General features: G+C 35.6%; 1 protein-coding gene across 13 annotated transcripts in view; it reads left to right on the top strand.

Annotated features, from left to right (window-relative positions):
• ERC1 (ELKS/RAB6-interacting/CAST family member 1) overlaps positions 1–17,760 on the top strand; it is a 307,076-nt gene that overhangs the window by 170,959 nt on the left and 118,357 nt on the right. For 11 of the 13 annotated variants that reach the window (XM_040562356.1, XM_040562365.1, XM_040562386.1 and 8 more), the window contains one exon: positions 10,323–10,454. The exons of the other annotated variants lie outside the window; for them this stretch is intronic. In XM_040562356.1, the coding sequence (XP_040418290.1) occupies positions 10,323–10,454 (132 nt within the window). The remainder of the gene's footprint in view (positions 1–10,322; positions 10,455–17,760) is intronic. 13 annotated transcript variants of the gene reach the window in all.

The raw sequence follows: 17,760 nt of genomic DNA on the forward strand, positions 1-17,760 counted from the left end.
CAAAGCCAGGCATGAAAAGAGAGGTAGTAAAAGCTAATGGAATTCAGTGTCCCAACAACACTCATCCATGTCCTTCTCGTGCAGAGCTTTCTTTTCTATGCCAATCACCATGCTTGTACCTCTCTCTTCCTCCTTTTGAAGAACCATTGAATGCTCTTAAACTGTAAACAATTGTTGCGTCATAAGTTCATACGTCTTAATGTCCTAGATCTATATGGTACAGTTCTTGCTTTATGTTGAGATAATGTACCTGGTCAAAATGGCAAATGTAACATTTTCTGAAAATGAGGCTAAATTTCTGAGTTACATTAATTTATTCTGGATACTTATATAGAAGATAATCTGTATAGTTCCACAAGTATCTCATAATTACAAGTCATCAATAAATAGGCAAGTGAAATTCAGTTTGAGAACGTATTAATATATGTCAGGAGAAACAATCTTAATTATATGTGTACAATGGCAGGTTCTGATCTAGCTGTGTTAATATTTGACAACAATCTTGTAATTAGAATAAATATTTTCATGAAAATATTGGTTAGCAAAATTATTAAAAAAAAACACGTTGAGAAGTACTAAAGGATAAAACAGAAAATATCAGTATGCCATTAAGTACATCAGCAGTGCATTCACCTCTTGAATAATGGGTAATGATGTGGGCCGTCCACCTCAAAAAGCATATAGTGAATTTAGAAAAGTTAAAGAAAAGGAGAAAAGTTATCAACATAAGAACAAGCTTCTATTCAAACAGATATTAAATAAATTTAAACACTTGAATGTGGAAAAGAAATGAGTGAAGTCAGGAGCCAGGGAGGTTTTTTGCAACGTTGCAGGCTGAGAACAAGATAATTTTGGAATATTTAGGACTAAAGAAAAATAATAACTATTTTTCTCTTTCCTCTGAACTACTTCAGGCTTTTATAGAAACAGTAAAAATGTCATACAAAAAATGGAGAATATCTCAGAATGTGAAGAATTTCCACTTTCTTGTCCTTTTGGTTTTTATACCACTGAATTGCTGTGGCAATTTTTCTGCATGTTGTGCTGCTGTTGCCTGTTCAAATCATACTATGAGTGTAGCAATGAAAATATACCAACAAGAAGCTTTTCAAAGACTTCATTTCAGTATTTTCAACTCATGATTTTCTGATTATGTTAATATCTAAAATTCCAGTTTTCATCTTTTTCAGTATTGTGTTTTTATCTGCAGTATCTAACTGGTTTAGTGTTCCATACTTGCATGTGAATTGACTATTGCCACGCACCCAAGTCATTTAGTTCTTCTTCAGTCTTTCTTGCCTATTCTTTTTTTAAAGATTCTGTTACTATATCCAAGTCAGAAAGATGTACCAGTGAGCAAGAAACATCTTGGAATTCCATATCAGGATGAGGTCATACCTAACTTTATCTTGAAGATTATAGGCTGAAAGGCATTCTTTAAAGGGTTTCTGGTTAGTAGCATAATTCACATTGACTTAGATGACCTTTGACCAGGATGCAGGCAGAACAAAACTTAACTAAAAGTCATCATTTGCTATTTTCTCAGAAAAGAACATGAGAAATTCATTTTTAAATGAGCTGTTAAGTTTTTCTCTTTGCTTTACCAAGTCATTTTAAAGTTGAAAAACTGTTTATTTTGGAACAGTATTAATCATTATTGTTGAGTTACTAGCTATGTGTAAAACTGCCTGTGTAATAAACAATAGGTTAAAGTACATGACAGATTCGTTTTTTTTAATACATAAACATGTTCATTTCCTGTTTTCAAGTGTATCCTTAGATTTTCATATGTGATAAAACTGATCTGTGCAGTTACTGGTAAAGAAGAAGAGAGAAGAAAAATAAGTTTTTAATATTTTAAGCAAATATTTCCCTAAATCAGTATATATGTTTGGTTAGCAGCTGAATTCAGCATGTACTGAGACAGATCTTTTCCTTGAAATTAACTTAATTTGGTGCATCTGGCATCCAGAGGGATTGCAGGTAGGCTGGGGTGTTGTGTTCCCACATGGTGTGAGACCCACTGACGATTTAATTCTGACATGTGAAATGGTATTGATCATCTCTTGTTTGGAGCTGGGGAGGTAGGAGAAGGCCTGCATGGGGTGAAAGTAATTACAGCTTTTTTACATTAAGTAAAATGAATAGTGGTTAGCATTTGCATCTCACTAGACTGTTAGTCCTATCCAGGAACTGACGGCTGCTTTAAAGGAAACAGTTCTGCAGTCAGAGCACAAATACAATAGCTATTCTACTCTGATGAAAATCAAGAAAGGGGTATCAGAGACTAAAATGAATGTATGAGACAGGAGGTAACTTGCAAGAATTCCCTTCTAGCTTGAGAAAACAAGAAAGATTCAGTGGAATCAACTGCTGGGTAAACATTTCCTCAGTGGTGGTGTATCACTAGCATTTTTTGTCATATAGTTCAGCTACGAAAAAGAGAAAAGAGAGAAACATGCTCTTGTAGCTGGCTGTCCAAGCATGCTGCTTCCGCTGCTCTTTTCTGCTGAATAATTGAAAATGAGCAAAGAAAGGCAGGTTTTACAGCTACTGTGATATATTAGTACAATTATGATGACAGGACTGATGTTGTGAAGGAGAGTTCAGAGGAATAGAGGTATATCAAGGGAATAACTTATGGGTTCAAGCTTCTTATTAATAGTGCGGTTAGTTAAAACTGTCACTGTTTTTTGCTGTAATCTCATACGAATTTAGGTGCCTTGGGTCATAGTATTGATTTGTGTGTGAAGAAGAAATCTTTTTACATAGCATTTCCCCAATTAGCCTCTCACAGAAAAAAAAAAAAAAAAGAGAGAGAAAGAGAAATCTATTGCTTTTGCTCACTTCAGAACACTTTCACAGCAGTATTGTCAGCCTCAGGTCTCATTCCAATAATCAGTGCAGTGACCCACTATGGTTATAAAGAAGCATAGTCCCTGTAGGTTCTAAAAAATACAAATGTGGTAATTTGCAACAGCTGAAGTAAATGTTAAAGCTGTTGGCACCCTACACGAGCTGCTAAATGGTAAACCTGGTTGTTAGTATTGGCGAGGTTCTTTAGTCTGTCTAGGTTGTTACTAATGAAAAGTGCATATACAAAATCAACATACCTGTCTGATTACTGTGTTAGGCATGCCAAACTTGGAGTAACAGGAAAGAAGTGTCAAAAGCGTGGTAGCTATCAGTAAGAGAAGTTGCTGGTTTCTCATAGATTTAATCTGTTATGCCTTTCCCTTTTAGGCCTCTCTGTGTAATGCTGTCTGTTGGGCCTTTTCTTCTCCTTCCTCTCCATCCTCCTTCAAGTAGTGTATAAATAATCTAGATTGCAATGGAATTCCACTTCAGTTTCAGAGAGAGATATTGGAAGTACAAAGCTTTAAGGTGGACATAATTAAACTAATATTGATTTATTAGATAATAAACTAATATTGATAAGATCCTTTCTTACTGTTACCCACAAGCTCTGTGTATTTCAGATTGCTGCTGATGTTGAACAAAACTGTTGTATATATACTGGAAACGCTTTTTGAAAATAACATAGCTGTGAGTGGGAGCACATAAAATATCTTGGATGAAAAAAAAATCTGAATGGCTGGCACCATTCACACATTTTGTGGACACATATAGTGCTCAGAAACATTTCTAGCCCCTTTCAGGAAATAATAACAATAGGTACGAGTTTTGCTAAACACTTCATATGTGTTCAAGAAGCAGACAATGTGAGAAGTTTCTCTTAACTAAGTTTTTTTCCTTACAAAGCTTTCTTTTGATTAACTTTTTTTCCTACCTTTTGTTTCCCTTTCATTTAAAGTGGATCCATTAATAGTAATATATATGGATCTGGGTATTACCTGTTGTGATGTGTCTTTACCACTGATATGTTTCTTGGCTTTAAATGATTTTTTTTTTCTTCTTCCACATGAATGTGTTGTAAGGAACAATGTGTGCTTGTTTTGCCCTTACAATTGTACATGTGTTACATACAGAACACTATTTACATCTTGATATACTTCAAAATTATTGCTTTCAGTATCTTTTAGTGCTAGTACCGTTGTGTAGCATTCTCACTTCTGTATTTGTTTTACTGCTTCTTTGTGACCTAAATATTTAAGAACAGAAATAAGTGCACATAACTTCCAATAGATTAATTAGTTCCATATTCATTTTCTTAACATGGAGAGAAGAGCATGGTGTGTTTCTTTTCTTACAGATGCCCAACACACCAGTCAGCTTCTACGTAAGTAATCTTGACACCCAATATGCTTCCCATCATAAACTCGTCATGATGTCTTACAGACATATTTTACTATCTACATATTTTTATTTTTTTCTTTCCTTAGTAGCCATGATGACTTCCTTAAGAGCCATGAGGTAGACAGTCATGAGGACTTTGTGCAGGGTAGAACAGACATATGTCTGTTTTCATTATTGTGCATTTTATAAAATATGCTTAAGCACAGAAGTTAATGATTTTCTTTCAAGTGATTGTCCGTACATGTAACACTTAAATTGTGCAGTCATCCCATGTACAAGAGCAGATATTGCCAGCGGCATCTTTTATAGTTCTGCATCACTCGTCCGTGTCCTCCTGCTCTGCAGCAGTGATACCCAAAGGACAATGTTGTCCAAACACCACTCCATTTTTCTACTACCTTTCTCTTTCAAAACAAAAAATCACAGGCCGTTTCTCACAAACTGTTGGTTTCCTTTCACAGATAATTTTAGTTCACTAATTCAATTATACTTATCATTTGTCTGTTGGAAATAATTTTTCATCAATATTCTCTTTCTGCTAGAAATATATTTTTTGTTCTTTCCGCAACTGATGATCCGCAAGTGCACACATGTTCTGGATGTATGCGTCTTCTCTTTTTTTATTATGGTACTCTCAAGAGAACGTGTTCAACCCCTTCTGCTGTCCCTCATGTTTGTAAAGCTGTGGCTAGCTTCATCACACTTCCCTCTCAACCCCTAGTGGAATTAAATTCTTCTACTGCAATTTTTCTTCTTTTGTCTCCTTAAGTTATTTTTCTGCATTTATGCAACTTGTCAGGCTTGAATTCTAATCCACATGTCTTATTTGGCAGACATAATTTTTCAGTTGTTGACGTATGTTGTCCTAATGAATTGGTCATCATGCATCTCAGTCTCTGATCTCACCAATGATATGGAAACATTGGTTGAGTATCTCCTACTTGGCAGTTCTCTTCAGCTCTCACTTCTTTCATTCAGAAACTCACAGTAACTATATATGCTGTTGCTATACTTCCAAATAAACCCTTTTTGGCTCACTTTGTGAGAGACAGGGACTTGATAGGCAGCTGTATGCAACACTGATACTAGCATTAGGACTTGTAGTTACCATTCTGTCAATTCCACTGTTTGCTCATGTCCAGCAATATATAAAGTACCAGCATCTCTGCTACTTTGTTTTCAGAATCTCTAATATTGGGTCTGTGTTTATTTGTGGTTCATGAACATCTTAGAACAAAGCTATAAACTACCCTAGACATATTTCCCTCTTTAGGAATTTACAAAGTCTTCTTTTATTCCACTCTTCAAGACAGCATGTTTTTTTTCTTTTATTGCCATATTCTTCAGCAAATGATAATGAATACAGAGAAAGAAACAATTCACAGTGGGCATCTCCTGCTTTGGATGAGTTGCACAAGGACCCCAAGTGCTCTTTTTGAGCTCTATTCTATGATAACTACCGTTCAGATTATGTACCACCGTGTTCTGTCTTTCAACATTTACCCAATATATACATGCTTGAAAACCTACTAAGTCAAAATATTTTCTAATCAGTGTAAGAGAGATTTCTCCGTTTGTGAGCAACATTTTTTCATGCTTTTCTTGTTCAGAGACTTCTAGAAGTAGTTTATCAACATGTGAAACCAAATGAAGGAAATTCACCATGTCCACTTGAGCTTTAACGTCACTATGATTATTTGCTTCTGAAATCAAATGAGACTGTAATACAATCTTTTGGTACTACAGCATTGTATGTTCACTTAAAGCTTCAGGACCTTCTTAAAGAGGCCTGCAGGTTTTTACAAATATTTTTCAAAGAAGAGAACAGTAAAGATTCATTAACAAATTGATTTGTATTCATCAGTTGCAAAATTCTGAAGTTCAGCCTTCTGATTTTGTCATAGCATCTTTCCTTCTGGGTTTGGCAGTGCGGTAGTGCAATCAGCACTGCAGTACTGTGTTCTGCATTTCTCATCTATGAAAGCACAAAAGGCAAAATGTGCATGATTACACGTATTATGGGTTTATATGAGAATGGTCTTGCCCTAACTAGGTGATTGGCTAGTCCTAGAAATGTTTTTAACAGTCAAAAGAAGCAGTTCATTGCTTTCGCAAACTGTTAACTTATCTTTCCCAAGAGTTAACTGGAGAAATCCATCTTAATTTCAATTCAAAGAGTGAAATTAAGCAATAAAAACTTCTGTGAATCTAGTTCAAGACACGATTATGAAGAAGTTTGCCAGGATACCTCAGACTTCATTGAACCTAAATGCCTTGGTGAAAACTTCCATCCTATTTCATGCATTTTCACAAAGCTTCATGTCAGATTACACATTACATGAATGCAGGAAAGATTAAATTGATACATTCTTTTAATATGCATCACTTGAACATCCTACCACTTCCTTCCTGAAGTGAAAGAAAAAGCCCAGAAATGTGTGTCAGTCACACCTCCTTTTCCTTTCAGGCCTTAAGATGGACATGTATTGGAATGGGTTTTGCTTACAAATCAGCTACAGGATCATAGTAATTTGTAGCAAAAACGTGTATTGGAGCCGAACTCTTGGCAATCCCACAGTGTCGACTGGGTTTTTCATTTTCATTGTGGTGTTACCAATGAGCATAAAGGCAGAGCTATCTCCCCTGTCCTGCTTTAATTCCCTCTCTGCCATGGCCTCTCACACTTACGGAACTTGGGAGCAGAGCTAAGGGAGAGTCACTGAGATGTAGGGTAGGTAATACATCTTGAAGAATCCAGGTAGTCTACAGGTAAGAAACACTTTTTTTCTTTCTTTGTAGTCACATGTATAAGCTTCATGAAATGAGATTGCTATGATCTATCATTCTGCAATCCTATTAAAGTAAACTTGCCCTCTTTGTCACACTCTATTGTATATATGAAGCAACACAAGTTGTACTCTAAGCCTCTACTTCAGAGGATCAATCCATTTCACCATTGGGGTTACTTACTTTAGCAGCATATGAAAAATCATGAGATGACAGTTATCTTTTTCCTGCAGTTATAACCTTTATTATCACAACCTCGTCATCTGGATAGGGCGTATTTGTATCCTGTTCATGTTGAAAGGTTTCTGATCTCTGTTCCATTCTAAAACTGTTATTTTGTTCCTGTTTGGTAGGGTGGGGTGTTTTTTTGTTTGTTTTGTTTTGTTTTTGAGTTTGCCAGAACAATTTGTAGAATTAAAAATCAAAATCTTCTATTTCCATAGAAAACTCCCAATATAACTTACTAGGTAATGGTAATTGCGATTAGCCCAGTTCTTTCTCCAAATTTTAATGCTTGTAACAATAAGGATAAAATATTTAATGTAATTAAAAAGAGGAAAGCAACAGCACAGGTTGAAGGTTAACATGAGCCTATCATGTTTTAGAGTTTAGAGCCAAACAGTTGGGAAAACATTGCTGGTACATTAAAAGGCAAATGCTAGTTTGCTCTTATTTACTTTTTCTCTATTTGGTTTGAAACAGCAGCTTGTATTAAAAATAAAAAATATCAAATACTGATTATTTAATCATGGAAAAAAAAAAAAAAGAGTTGGAAACAAAATAATTATTTAAAAGTCTCCTGAAATTATTCTGCACTTTGGAGTCCTTCTGGTGTCTGGCTAAGCAGCAATCTTCTGCTCCACCCAGACATGGATGTCATTTTGTAAGGTGGGTAGACCCATTGTGGCACCAAAAACATAAGCTCTCAGAGCTCTTTTGTTTATCTGGGACAGAAGGTGAACTTTTGTAACTAAACTTACCTTACTGGATGGGTAATTCATATTAAACTGAAGTTTAAAATGATCACTTGTGGGCATTTTTTTCTAAGTTAACACTGTTGTCTTTTTTTTTTTTTTTTTTAACTTGCAAATCTTGAACCTATATGTAAAAATTCACATATTATTTTTGGAAAAGTTATTATATGTGACTGCAGATTTTTCAGGTGCAGGTAGTGCGGTACTGTCTTGAACAGTTTTGGTACCATCAATTACTCTTCCCCCTGTCCCTAAAGGATTCATCTGTCTGAACAGAGCACTCTACTGTGTCAAATTATCCTCTTAAATGTTTGCCTGTAATGAAGAAAAGTGGGCACACAGTACACGTTATAATGTTTGTTTTCTGCAATGTTATTTTAAAAGTTTCCATTTTACATGCAGCTGTTCAAATGAACCATTCCCACTTCAGTTGTTTGAAATGGAGAGATGCACTTTCACACTTCCTTGTCTGTCCATGAATAATACATCAAGAAGTACAGCTGATATTTCTCATGGAATGCAGATTGGCAAGTAAATAGTTTTCATGTCTGGCACAGTTAGTATTCTGTGCTGAGTGTTTTGTAAACTTTTTTGAATCTTCAGTTAGGCTAATCATAACCATGAAGCAGTTTTGGAAGACTTTATCAGTGTTTCAGAAGGATTCAAAAAATAAAATATGAAAACATGCTCTGCAACTCTGATTTTTTGAAATGAAAGTCTCTCCATTTGTTTCTTTAGAAATCAGCAGTTACTTGCCCTGTGATCCACTTTGGATCACACCAACAGCGGAAAGCTTGTCCATCTGCAAAGTGTAACAAATTATTCTGCCTTTGCTAGTGGTTGAATACTAGCCTTCCTCTACATAAGGGCAGGGGTGCAAGGGGTCTTGCACTAGTCTGATACAAAGCATTTCATCTCAGCTGAAAGGCTGTCTTCAAAAGTGATAGTCATGAGACCGCCAGAAATGATGTTCATATGACAGTATCCCTGGTATCCAAAGTTCTAGGAAGCAGCAATTAAGATATAAGGCTCATTCTTTAAACTCCAATGACTATTTTTAGTGTTACGAAGGTTGCAAAGTCAATTTCTTCCAAGCTAGTTGTCTTTTTTCGTTATTCTTTATATGGTGTGAAACACAGAGAGAGTGGAAAATTTCTGTAAGGACAGAAAACCAAGGGGTAAATCTGGCAAAAAGTGAAATGCAAAAACCGAAGAGAAAAATACTTCATTCCTCCTCCGTTGCTGAGATGTCTAAAAGACCTTTGTGTTAACTTAAACATGCATTAATATCTGATCTGAACCATATGATCTAAACTGATCTGCAAGATGAGAAATGCAGAAATGTTCTGTCAAGCAGCTCCTTTCTGATGGATTTGTTAAGCAGCCACGCTCCAAGACATTCACATATATCTGTCAGGACAGTCTGCTCTGCAATCTTTTGTCCAAGCCACTACAGCAGAGGCAGGAGATAGACATTTATTTTCTTAGCAATGTTAAGATAAGGAGGGTCTTCTAAACAAATAAGAATGCCATTTATTTTGTACATCATTTTTCTAAGTTATTTTGCGTGTATAAACCAATTGAACGGTAAATTTTCTGAGGAGAGTTATGGTTTTCTTCAGTGGTCTTCGTACATGGGTTGGACTTCCGAACCTGCAACGGTGAAGATGCTCTTAATTGAAGGATGTATTTTAAGACAGTCTTAATACTTGGGTGTCTGAGGTTCCCAATGTGAGCTTCCCAGATGAACCTTTCATATTTCCTAGAGAATTATTAATGAAAAACTTCCTTAAAGACTTAACGTGAACAATGGAAAACTCCGTTGGGTTAATGTTTGCTTTTCTCCCACTGAATCTGGAAATGGCAAATTGCAAGACTGCAGTGCTATGTTTCCCTTTGTACCATGCCTGCTGGTGAATGTGTGAGCAAATGGGCAATTCTGCGTGCCTGCTACCTTCCCACCAATTCTGGCTACTCTCCTTCTTTGGAACTCCATACTAATCTTTATTTACAAACAAACCTTGCTTAGCTACACTGCGTGATCTGACAAGACTGGTATGTCTGATGCAGAGGGCAAACACTCTTGCGTTGAGGACCTGCTTTGCTAGCTTTTTTCCTTCTTTTTACTGTGATCTTCCTCCTATTCTTGCATTCCTTCATCTTTCTTTCCCTTGTGTGAAGATAAGTTGCCTGCAGTTGGGCCTTGGTAGGGAGAAGAACGTTTTGCTTGGCATAAAACTTGGTTGATTAAAAGGCTGTCATTCCAAACAAGTCTTCTTCACCTAGTCTCCCGTCATTTTCCAGGACAATCTACGTAAAAAGGATGATCGGATTGAAGAATTGGAAGAGGCACTCAGAGAAAGTGTTCAGATAACTGCAGAGCGGGAAATGGTGCTAGCACAAGAGGAGTCAGCCAGGATCAATGCTGAGAAACAGGTCTGCAATCTCATAAAGCCAACGGTAGTTCTCTTAGGAAACTAACCAGACAGTAAAGTACTGTTTCCCCTGCTTTACTGTGAAACACAGATGGTTTTCTTTGATGATCAGCTATCTCTGTTCAAGTACAGGGTAACTGAACCCATAAAGTTTGCAAAGCATTCATGATGATTTGTTTTTCATAGGTAATATTTTCTTGAAAATAGAAATATAAGGTACCCTGTGCTTTAAGATATTATTTTCTGTAATAATTCTTCTGACCAGTCTTGCCCATCATGTCTATCTTCCTATGTGTAAAGATGTTTACACTCACTGTGTTGTTCAGTGAGCATATTTGAAGAAGCTTATTTTTATTAGCATGGTCATGTGTATGGACTTCAGCCTCATATCATTTACAGTTGCACAGCTAGAGACAGAGAGACAATTCTCTTGATTTAAGGAAAGAATACACAGAGAGAATACACACTTGTGTGTTGAAGCCGCAGGTGTAAATTTCTATGCATCAATTTATTCTGTGCCACTGCTTAGATAAAGTGTCATGTATGTGTCAGATTTTTAACCTCCATAAGTAGTCATTAAGAAACCACACCATATGTAGTAAATAAAATTTCTGTGAGATTTTGATAAAGCTTTTGAGTAGAATAAGCTGAACCTGACATTCTTACTGTGTGTTTTGTGAACCTCTTCAGTGTTTTTCCACAGTTACACTGTTCCTCACTTGACCATAATTAGCAAACAAGGAGCATTTGGTCAGTTACATTGCAATGACTTTTTCTGTTTGTTATTTAAATTAAAAAGATCTGACTAACTGCACTTTAAAACCATTTAAAATTTTTTTTCAACATGTATTCTTATATCGCATGCTTTCCAAATATATTTGTATTTTAGTTAATAGTCCAAGTTTTCATGAAGGAAGCAACTCTTTCACTTCAGGCTAGAGTTAAGCTCAACTGTTTGCTGATAGAATTATTGAGGATAATTCTGGTTTCTACATCCTAAGATTCTGGATAACCTTATGGAGTTCACTTTGAAGAGTGCCATCTTTCTAAACTTTTTTTTTTTTTTTAATTGTTATAGAAATGTTACCTTGGTAGTGAACAGGACATCAAAGAATAGATCTCCTTGTAAGAAAAATATGTATCTCACTATGTTGAGATGCAAATTAACCGTCTCTGTGCTGAGATGCAAATTAACCAAAATAGCATGCAATTTGTTACCTAGGATGTCATAATGTTTTAATTTCTTTGTTAGAGGACATTGATAATTGTATTCTTTGGGCACACAGAAGCCACGTAGAGTTCAACCTTTTGTGATGGCTATGCTATAGACACAAAACAAGATGCATAAGGTTTAGTGAGTTTATGAGAGAGAGATTTGAAGAAGATTGTAGGCTGATTTTGTAGGTATTAGAAGTTTCTGAAGTTAGGGAAATAATTACAAAGGTAAATGTAACTTGTAAATTTACAAAAATATAATTATGATGTTGGCTTGTATCTCAGTATTTAAAGTGAAGGGTGGGTGAAGTACAGTTTGTAGATGATGAGTAACTTATATTTGATTCCCTAGCAAAGAAGCATGCTACTAAGATTAATGCAAATAAAAGCTACAGACAAGTTTACTGCACAAATTGTCCCAATCTGCACAAGATTTTTTGCAGATTCAGACACAAAAGAAACCCAGCCAAAGAATTATAGCAATATAGGGCAATTGGAAAACAGATATTAGAGATATTCCATAAAAGAAATTCTGCAAGTTTTTCAAAATAACCTTTGTACAAGGATGTTTGAGTCAAAGATATCGAGATTAACAAAAATGTGAAATCTGTTCTGTCCTAGATGAAAAGAAATGAAGTAGTGAGGAACGTTTGAGTCACGGGATGGAAAGGAGGGACTCATTTTTAGCCTGTTAGCATGAGCTCCTTATGGATGTCTGTCCACTGTGAGCTGTTAGCAGCAGGTTTATTGTGGAGAAGAGATAAGTCTGGGTTAGTAAAACAGGAAACTGTTATAGAAGTGAAATTTTATTTATACTTGAGACATCCTAAAACTAAAATATAGAAAGAGAATAGTGCTTAGGGAATATCCACAAATTTCAGTTTTGGCAGCAAGGAAACTTTTCAAAGAATTCACCAGCAAAGCCTGATGAGAGGCAAACAATGAGGTCAGATGGTTAGAGCTTGGAGAAAAGGGAAGACAACTGGCAAATAGATTGAATGGGTCTACAATGTGAAAGATGAGGCAAGGCAGGGAACTGTGCAGCTTGAGGGTCGATAAGCCATGAGGACCACTGAGAGGCTGTGAGGACAGGAGGGGAGCCAAAAGAAGTAAGATTTGTGGGAAAAGATTGGTGGAATATGGTGGGCAATAGCATCGTAAACAGGAAAGGAATTTGGATGTAGTAGTTAGGATGGAAGTGAGGAGGAAGAAGGAGAAGGGTGGCTTGAAAGTAGTGGGATCAGAAGAGGAAAAACTCTAGTCCATACCAGCACTGATTATGACAGCTATGTCTTACTCCAGCAGAAGAACTAAACCACCAGCTGTGACACATTGTACTTTATAGAACATGACCAACAAGGCAGCACGAAGGAAAAGTAACCAGTGTCCTGTTCCAGTCAGCATCAGGAGAGCTGATGGGCAAAAAAAACGATAGGATTTTGTTTTGGTCTTGATTAGTCAAGTAATAGATTGATGGCAAGTGGCTACTTTTCACCTCAAAAGTGAGGAAGGAACTTTCCTTCAAATATTTTTCATTTCTTCAATAACTTAAGAGAATGCTTTCTTTGTTTTATGTTCTGGTGAGGTTTTCTTTTTTTTTTTTTTTTGTAGAATTGTGAAAAACTCTTAGCTTTACAGTTTTACAAAGGCAAGGCTTTGTTTTGTGTAGGATATTAATCTTTTGACCTCTACAAGTGATAATAATAGGTTAGAAACATTCTTAGACCAAATATGAATGGTGTGTGTTTGAAATTTTAATATCGTCCAAAATGATTATAATTTGCTTTTAATTGCATGCTTTTTATTTCCTCTCTTCTGTTTATCTTGTTTTCTATCATTCTGCCACTTCACTGCCTGTCTGAAGCTGTTTAATGAATCAGTGCATGGGGTCAACCATTTTGGCTTTAAGTGGTTCAAGGTATGAGGACATCTCTTCTGTGTGTACCTCTACCCCAATATTTAATGTTGTTCTTGTAGTCCTGTGTTGTGTAATCCTACCCTCCATCATCTTATGATATGTGGTTTCCTGCTATTTTACAGGCTTCAGATTTGAAATACACCGCATGTGAAGCTACTCAGGATTTCATGGTCCTTAGATACCCATTTCAGACTAAAACCTTGCTCTTTTTAATCCAGTGTTTGAAAATATCCTGGCCATGTGTGTGAAGGGTTAGGGTTAAGTGTGTTAACACACAGTTCATATTTGGCCAGATTTCTCCAGCTGACAAAAGCTTCGCAGATATGAAGGTTTAAAAGTTCTTCAACAACTTCTTTATTTCCAGTATATTCAGCTGGTTTTGTTGCTTCACGTGTTGAATCCTGTATGTAAATATTACTGTAAATTACTTATAGCTATAGGCTCTGCCTGATCCCATTAGTTCAACCTATTAGGCTGAAGTCTGAAAGTATATGGGTATATGGACACCTCTTTTTTATTTTTTTTGAATAGTTTCCGTAAGATTGCGGTAGGAGGCAGGAATTTATCGTATTTATCATGTTAATGATAATCAGCACCATTCCCAGAACAATGCTTGGAGTGTGTTTCTTCATGAAAAAATAAGGCTTTTTTGTGCAATAAAGTGAAACAGAAGTTCAGATTTTATAATTCAGTGACAATAATAGGTAGTGTCAGGTCCTTGGCTCAAGGAACACAATATTACAATTACTTGCATTTTGATCCATAATTACTGGAGGGCATAGTTCACAAATACAGGAAATTAGCAATTGTACTAATCTGAGATGCTTGCGCCCTCCCTCTCTTTGCTCACTTTTATCCCCATGCTTCAGTGACCATCCCTTCAGTTTTACCAGCCTGAGTCTTGCTGGGGCCATGTTGTGAAATGGAGGAATGACCTAATTCATTAGTAATTATCTTATATTTTTGAATGAGTTTTTTCACACGGACCGATTTGCTAATCTCATTCATGGATCCCCACACAGAACAGAAGCACACCTGAGGAGGCATTGAATTGTGGGAGCAGGACACAGAAATGGAGCCAGGAATTACTTAGTATTATTTTTACCAAAATTGTATTACTGTTATTGCCAAAAATGTTTTTACCAAAAGCTGTTATTGTGGCCTTTACAGTAGGCTGATACTTCTAGAGTGTGATGGTGTACTGCCTGACCATCACATTTTATCCTCTATCCTATTTTATTTCCTTCAAATTTGAAAAGCAATAGTTTCAGAGTTTTCAGTAGTATCTCTGCTGATAATAGTGTAACTCTGTTCTCTCATGAATATCAAATCCTGCTTAAGTGCTATCTCACTCTATACAGTGTCAGCTAACATCCAACTCCGTACCCTAAAAGGTTATGGCAAATAAACACATGAAAGACTAGCCATTGCTTGTTCTTTGCTTTCTTCCTTAAGTAGTTACTTAAATTGAAATTGCTGAGTTAGCAGTCTGATTTGACACCTTTCATCAACATTTTTTGAAGTTACAGTTCTCAGTGGGAAATTTTAACTTAGGTTAAGTATATAAACTTACAGCTATAAATAGCTTTATCTATGGTCATACACTGTCTATTTTTATCCTGCACATGGCAGGTTTCTCTGCCTAGCCTTTTGAGAAGAAATAAAATACTGAATATTGTAATAGTAATGTATTGTTTAAATGTACTTTCTTACGCTAATTTGTTCCTCCCAATGTCTTTATAAGCTATTTCAGCAGGTTTTAATCTTCAGTCATGCACATATGATGTGTAAAATATGTTGATAACAAGACTCTTGAAATTCTCTATCATATGTGCCCACTTCCGAATTTGCATCTGTTTCTTAAGAAAAATAAATATGGAATTGGTTAATAAGTCAGTCAGCTAGAACTTCCTTCACAGTTCTTTCCTTTTTCCCCACCTCCTGTTCATCAAGATTTCCCTATTGTAAGTACAGGGTGTGCAGAAGTTTGAATATACAGTTCAGCCTCCAAGAGCCTTTTCTGTTGTATCCATAAGTTTCTATACAAAAAGTCTACCCAAGTTTTGGATGATACCTCTCATTTGCACTTGCCATCAGACCACCATTCTGATCCTGTTTAAACTTCCTAACATATACTGCTTTAACTGTTTTTCTTGGGAGAATAGAAAATACATTTACAACATAATTATTATGTATTGGACCCTAACATTCAGCACTGACTATAATCAAGTATCTTCTAAAAATGCAAAATAAATTTAAACATATCTCCTTTTTGCTGTGCTATTCTGTTACTGGAATAGATCTAAAATATTTTCTAAAATATGTTTAATGTTGGAGTTATTTCACAGCCCAAATTCTCACACATTAGTTACTTCCTGTAGGTCTCTGTAAGTGGGAAATATAAAGTGGAATTTCTCACGAGCTACTTACCTACAGCTGTTTTCTGAGCACAGTAGAAATGTCAGTATCTTGTCTCCTCTATAACAGATGCTGGATAGTTTGCTTTTAACTAATGTTTTTGGCTGTTCTTCTCTATCTCTTATTGAGAAGTTTGATAAATCAAGTGATTGAAGATCAAGGCAGTTATCCAAGCTGCTGGAGTCTGATTGCTTCCCATTGATTTCTCTAAGCAGTCTACACTCTATTTGGCTGAACTCTTGAATATTTTCTGCAAAACTCCTTTCTATAACAGTCTGCCAAACTCAGTCTGGTTTGTGAGAGTATGTATATACATACACGTACAAAGTCATATGTGTATTTAATTCATATTAAGTTAAAATCTGTACTAAAAAGTTAGGTTTGAATTTCCTATACTGATAGAAATGGTTTTTAGAACATTTTAACAAAATGGTTAGCCTGAAGTCTTGCCATTGTTTTTCAAGATCTAGAATGTTTTCATTCTTTTGTCTGATTCTTTTTCTTTGGTTAGAGAAAGTATTTTGGATATGTAAGGTGCACTGTGTCCATGGTAATGAAGCTGGTGGCAGTCATTTTTAGAAGTGACGCTTCTCCCTAAACTTACTTCCTCCTCCCAGAGTAATTCAATGGATTGTGTAGCCTCTCCCTTTAAAAATATCCAGATTGGTATCAAGTCACACTGCATACACGGGAAGGGTGATTCAGTATGTCAGGGAAATTATGGAATTCCTTCTGATTTCAGTAATGTACTTTTTAGGAGGTGTAACAGAATACAGTTTTTATTCTTGTCATAGGTGTGTTCAGCTATACCTATTTGGGGGGCTTTAGAGATTTTTTTTCTTCAGTGAAGAAGAATTAACAGAAAATAATAACAAATAGAAAATCATAACCAAAGATGACTTTGGGACAGAAATCTTTTTCTAACATTGTAGTGGAAAAAAAAAACCCAAATTTTTAATTTTGTTAAACTTGTTGCCCAGTTGCAAAGTGAGCAAAATTTGATTACTTTTAAGAGAATTGGGGATACTGAAATTATAGCTAGCTTCTGTTCAAAATATACATTGAGCATTTCTCCATATAAATCAGCTTTTAATTTTAATGAAATGAGAAATATTGATGGAAACTGTTTCATGGAAATTTGATGCAAAGAGGTATCTTAACAATGGTTTTGACTGGATTTTTATTCCTTTTTAATTTTTAATAGACAAGTATTGATCTCAAATTATCTCCTTTAATATAGCCAAGCATTCTAGAGAAAACTCTATCTTGCAACCTCTCTACCTGATATGGTATTTCCTCAAGTGCCTAATTCTACATAGTATTTTATTTGCTCTGGCTCAAGAAAAAAAATCAAAGTCTTGAGTTGCCTTTAAGTCTGCTTTGAAAGAGAAAGTCGTGCAGATTTTTACAGTAAAGCTCACTTTGAATTGTAAGGACTGGAGCAAATACTTGCTTTAATATTTGCTTAAAGCTAGTCCTGTAACTTTTCCAGTTGGAATTTATTTTCCATTTTCGAGTTGTGATCTTACACTTGCATCTAAGGTTGCAATTTAATACAATAATATGTAGATTAAAGCATTAGAAAAAATCATAAGACTTGTATATTAAATTTATAAATTAGAAAAACACTTTTTTGTGACAAGTGATTTTTCACCAAAATACCTTAAATGCAAGAAAAGAAATGGTATTCATTTTTAGACCATTCTCCTATACAGAAAAACACAAAAGAATGACAGAGAGAGATTTGAGGTTAATT

This window comes from Cygnus olor, chromosome 1 (genome assembly GCF_009769625.2).
Source record: "Cygnus olor isolate bCygOlo1 chromosome 1, bCygOlo1.pri.v2, whole genome shotgun sequence".
Lineage (NCBI taxonomy): Eukaryota > Metazoa > Chordata > Aves > Anseriformes > Anatidae > Cygnus > Cygnus olor.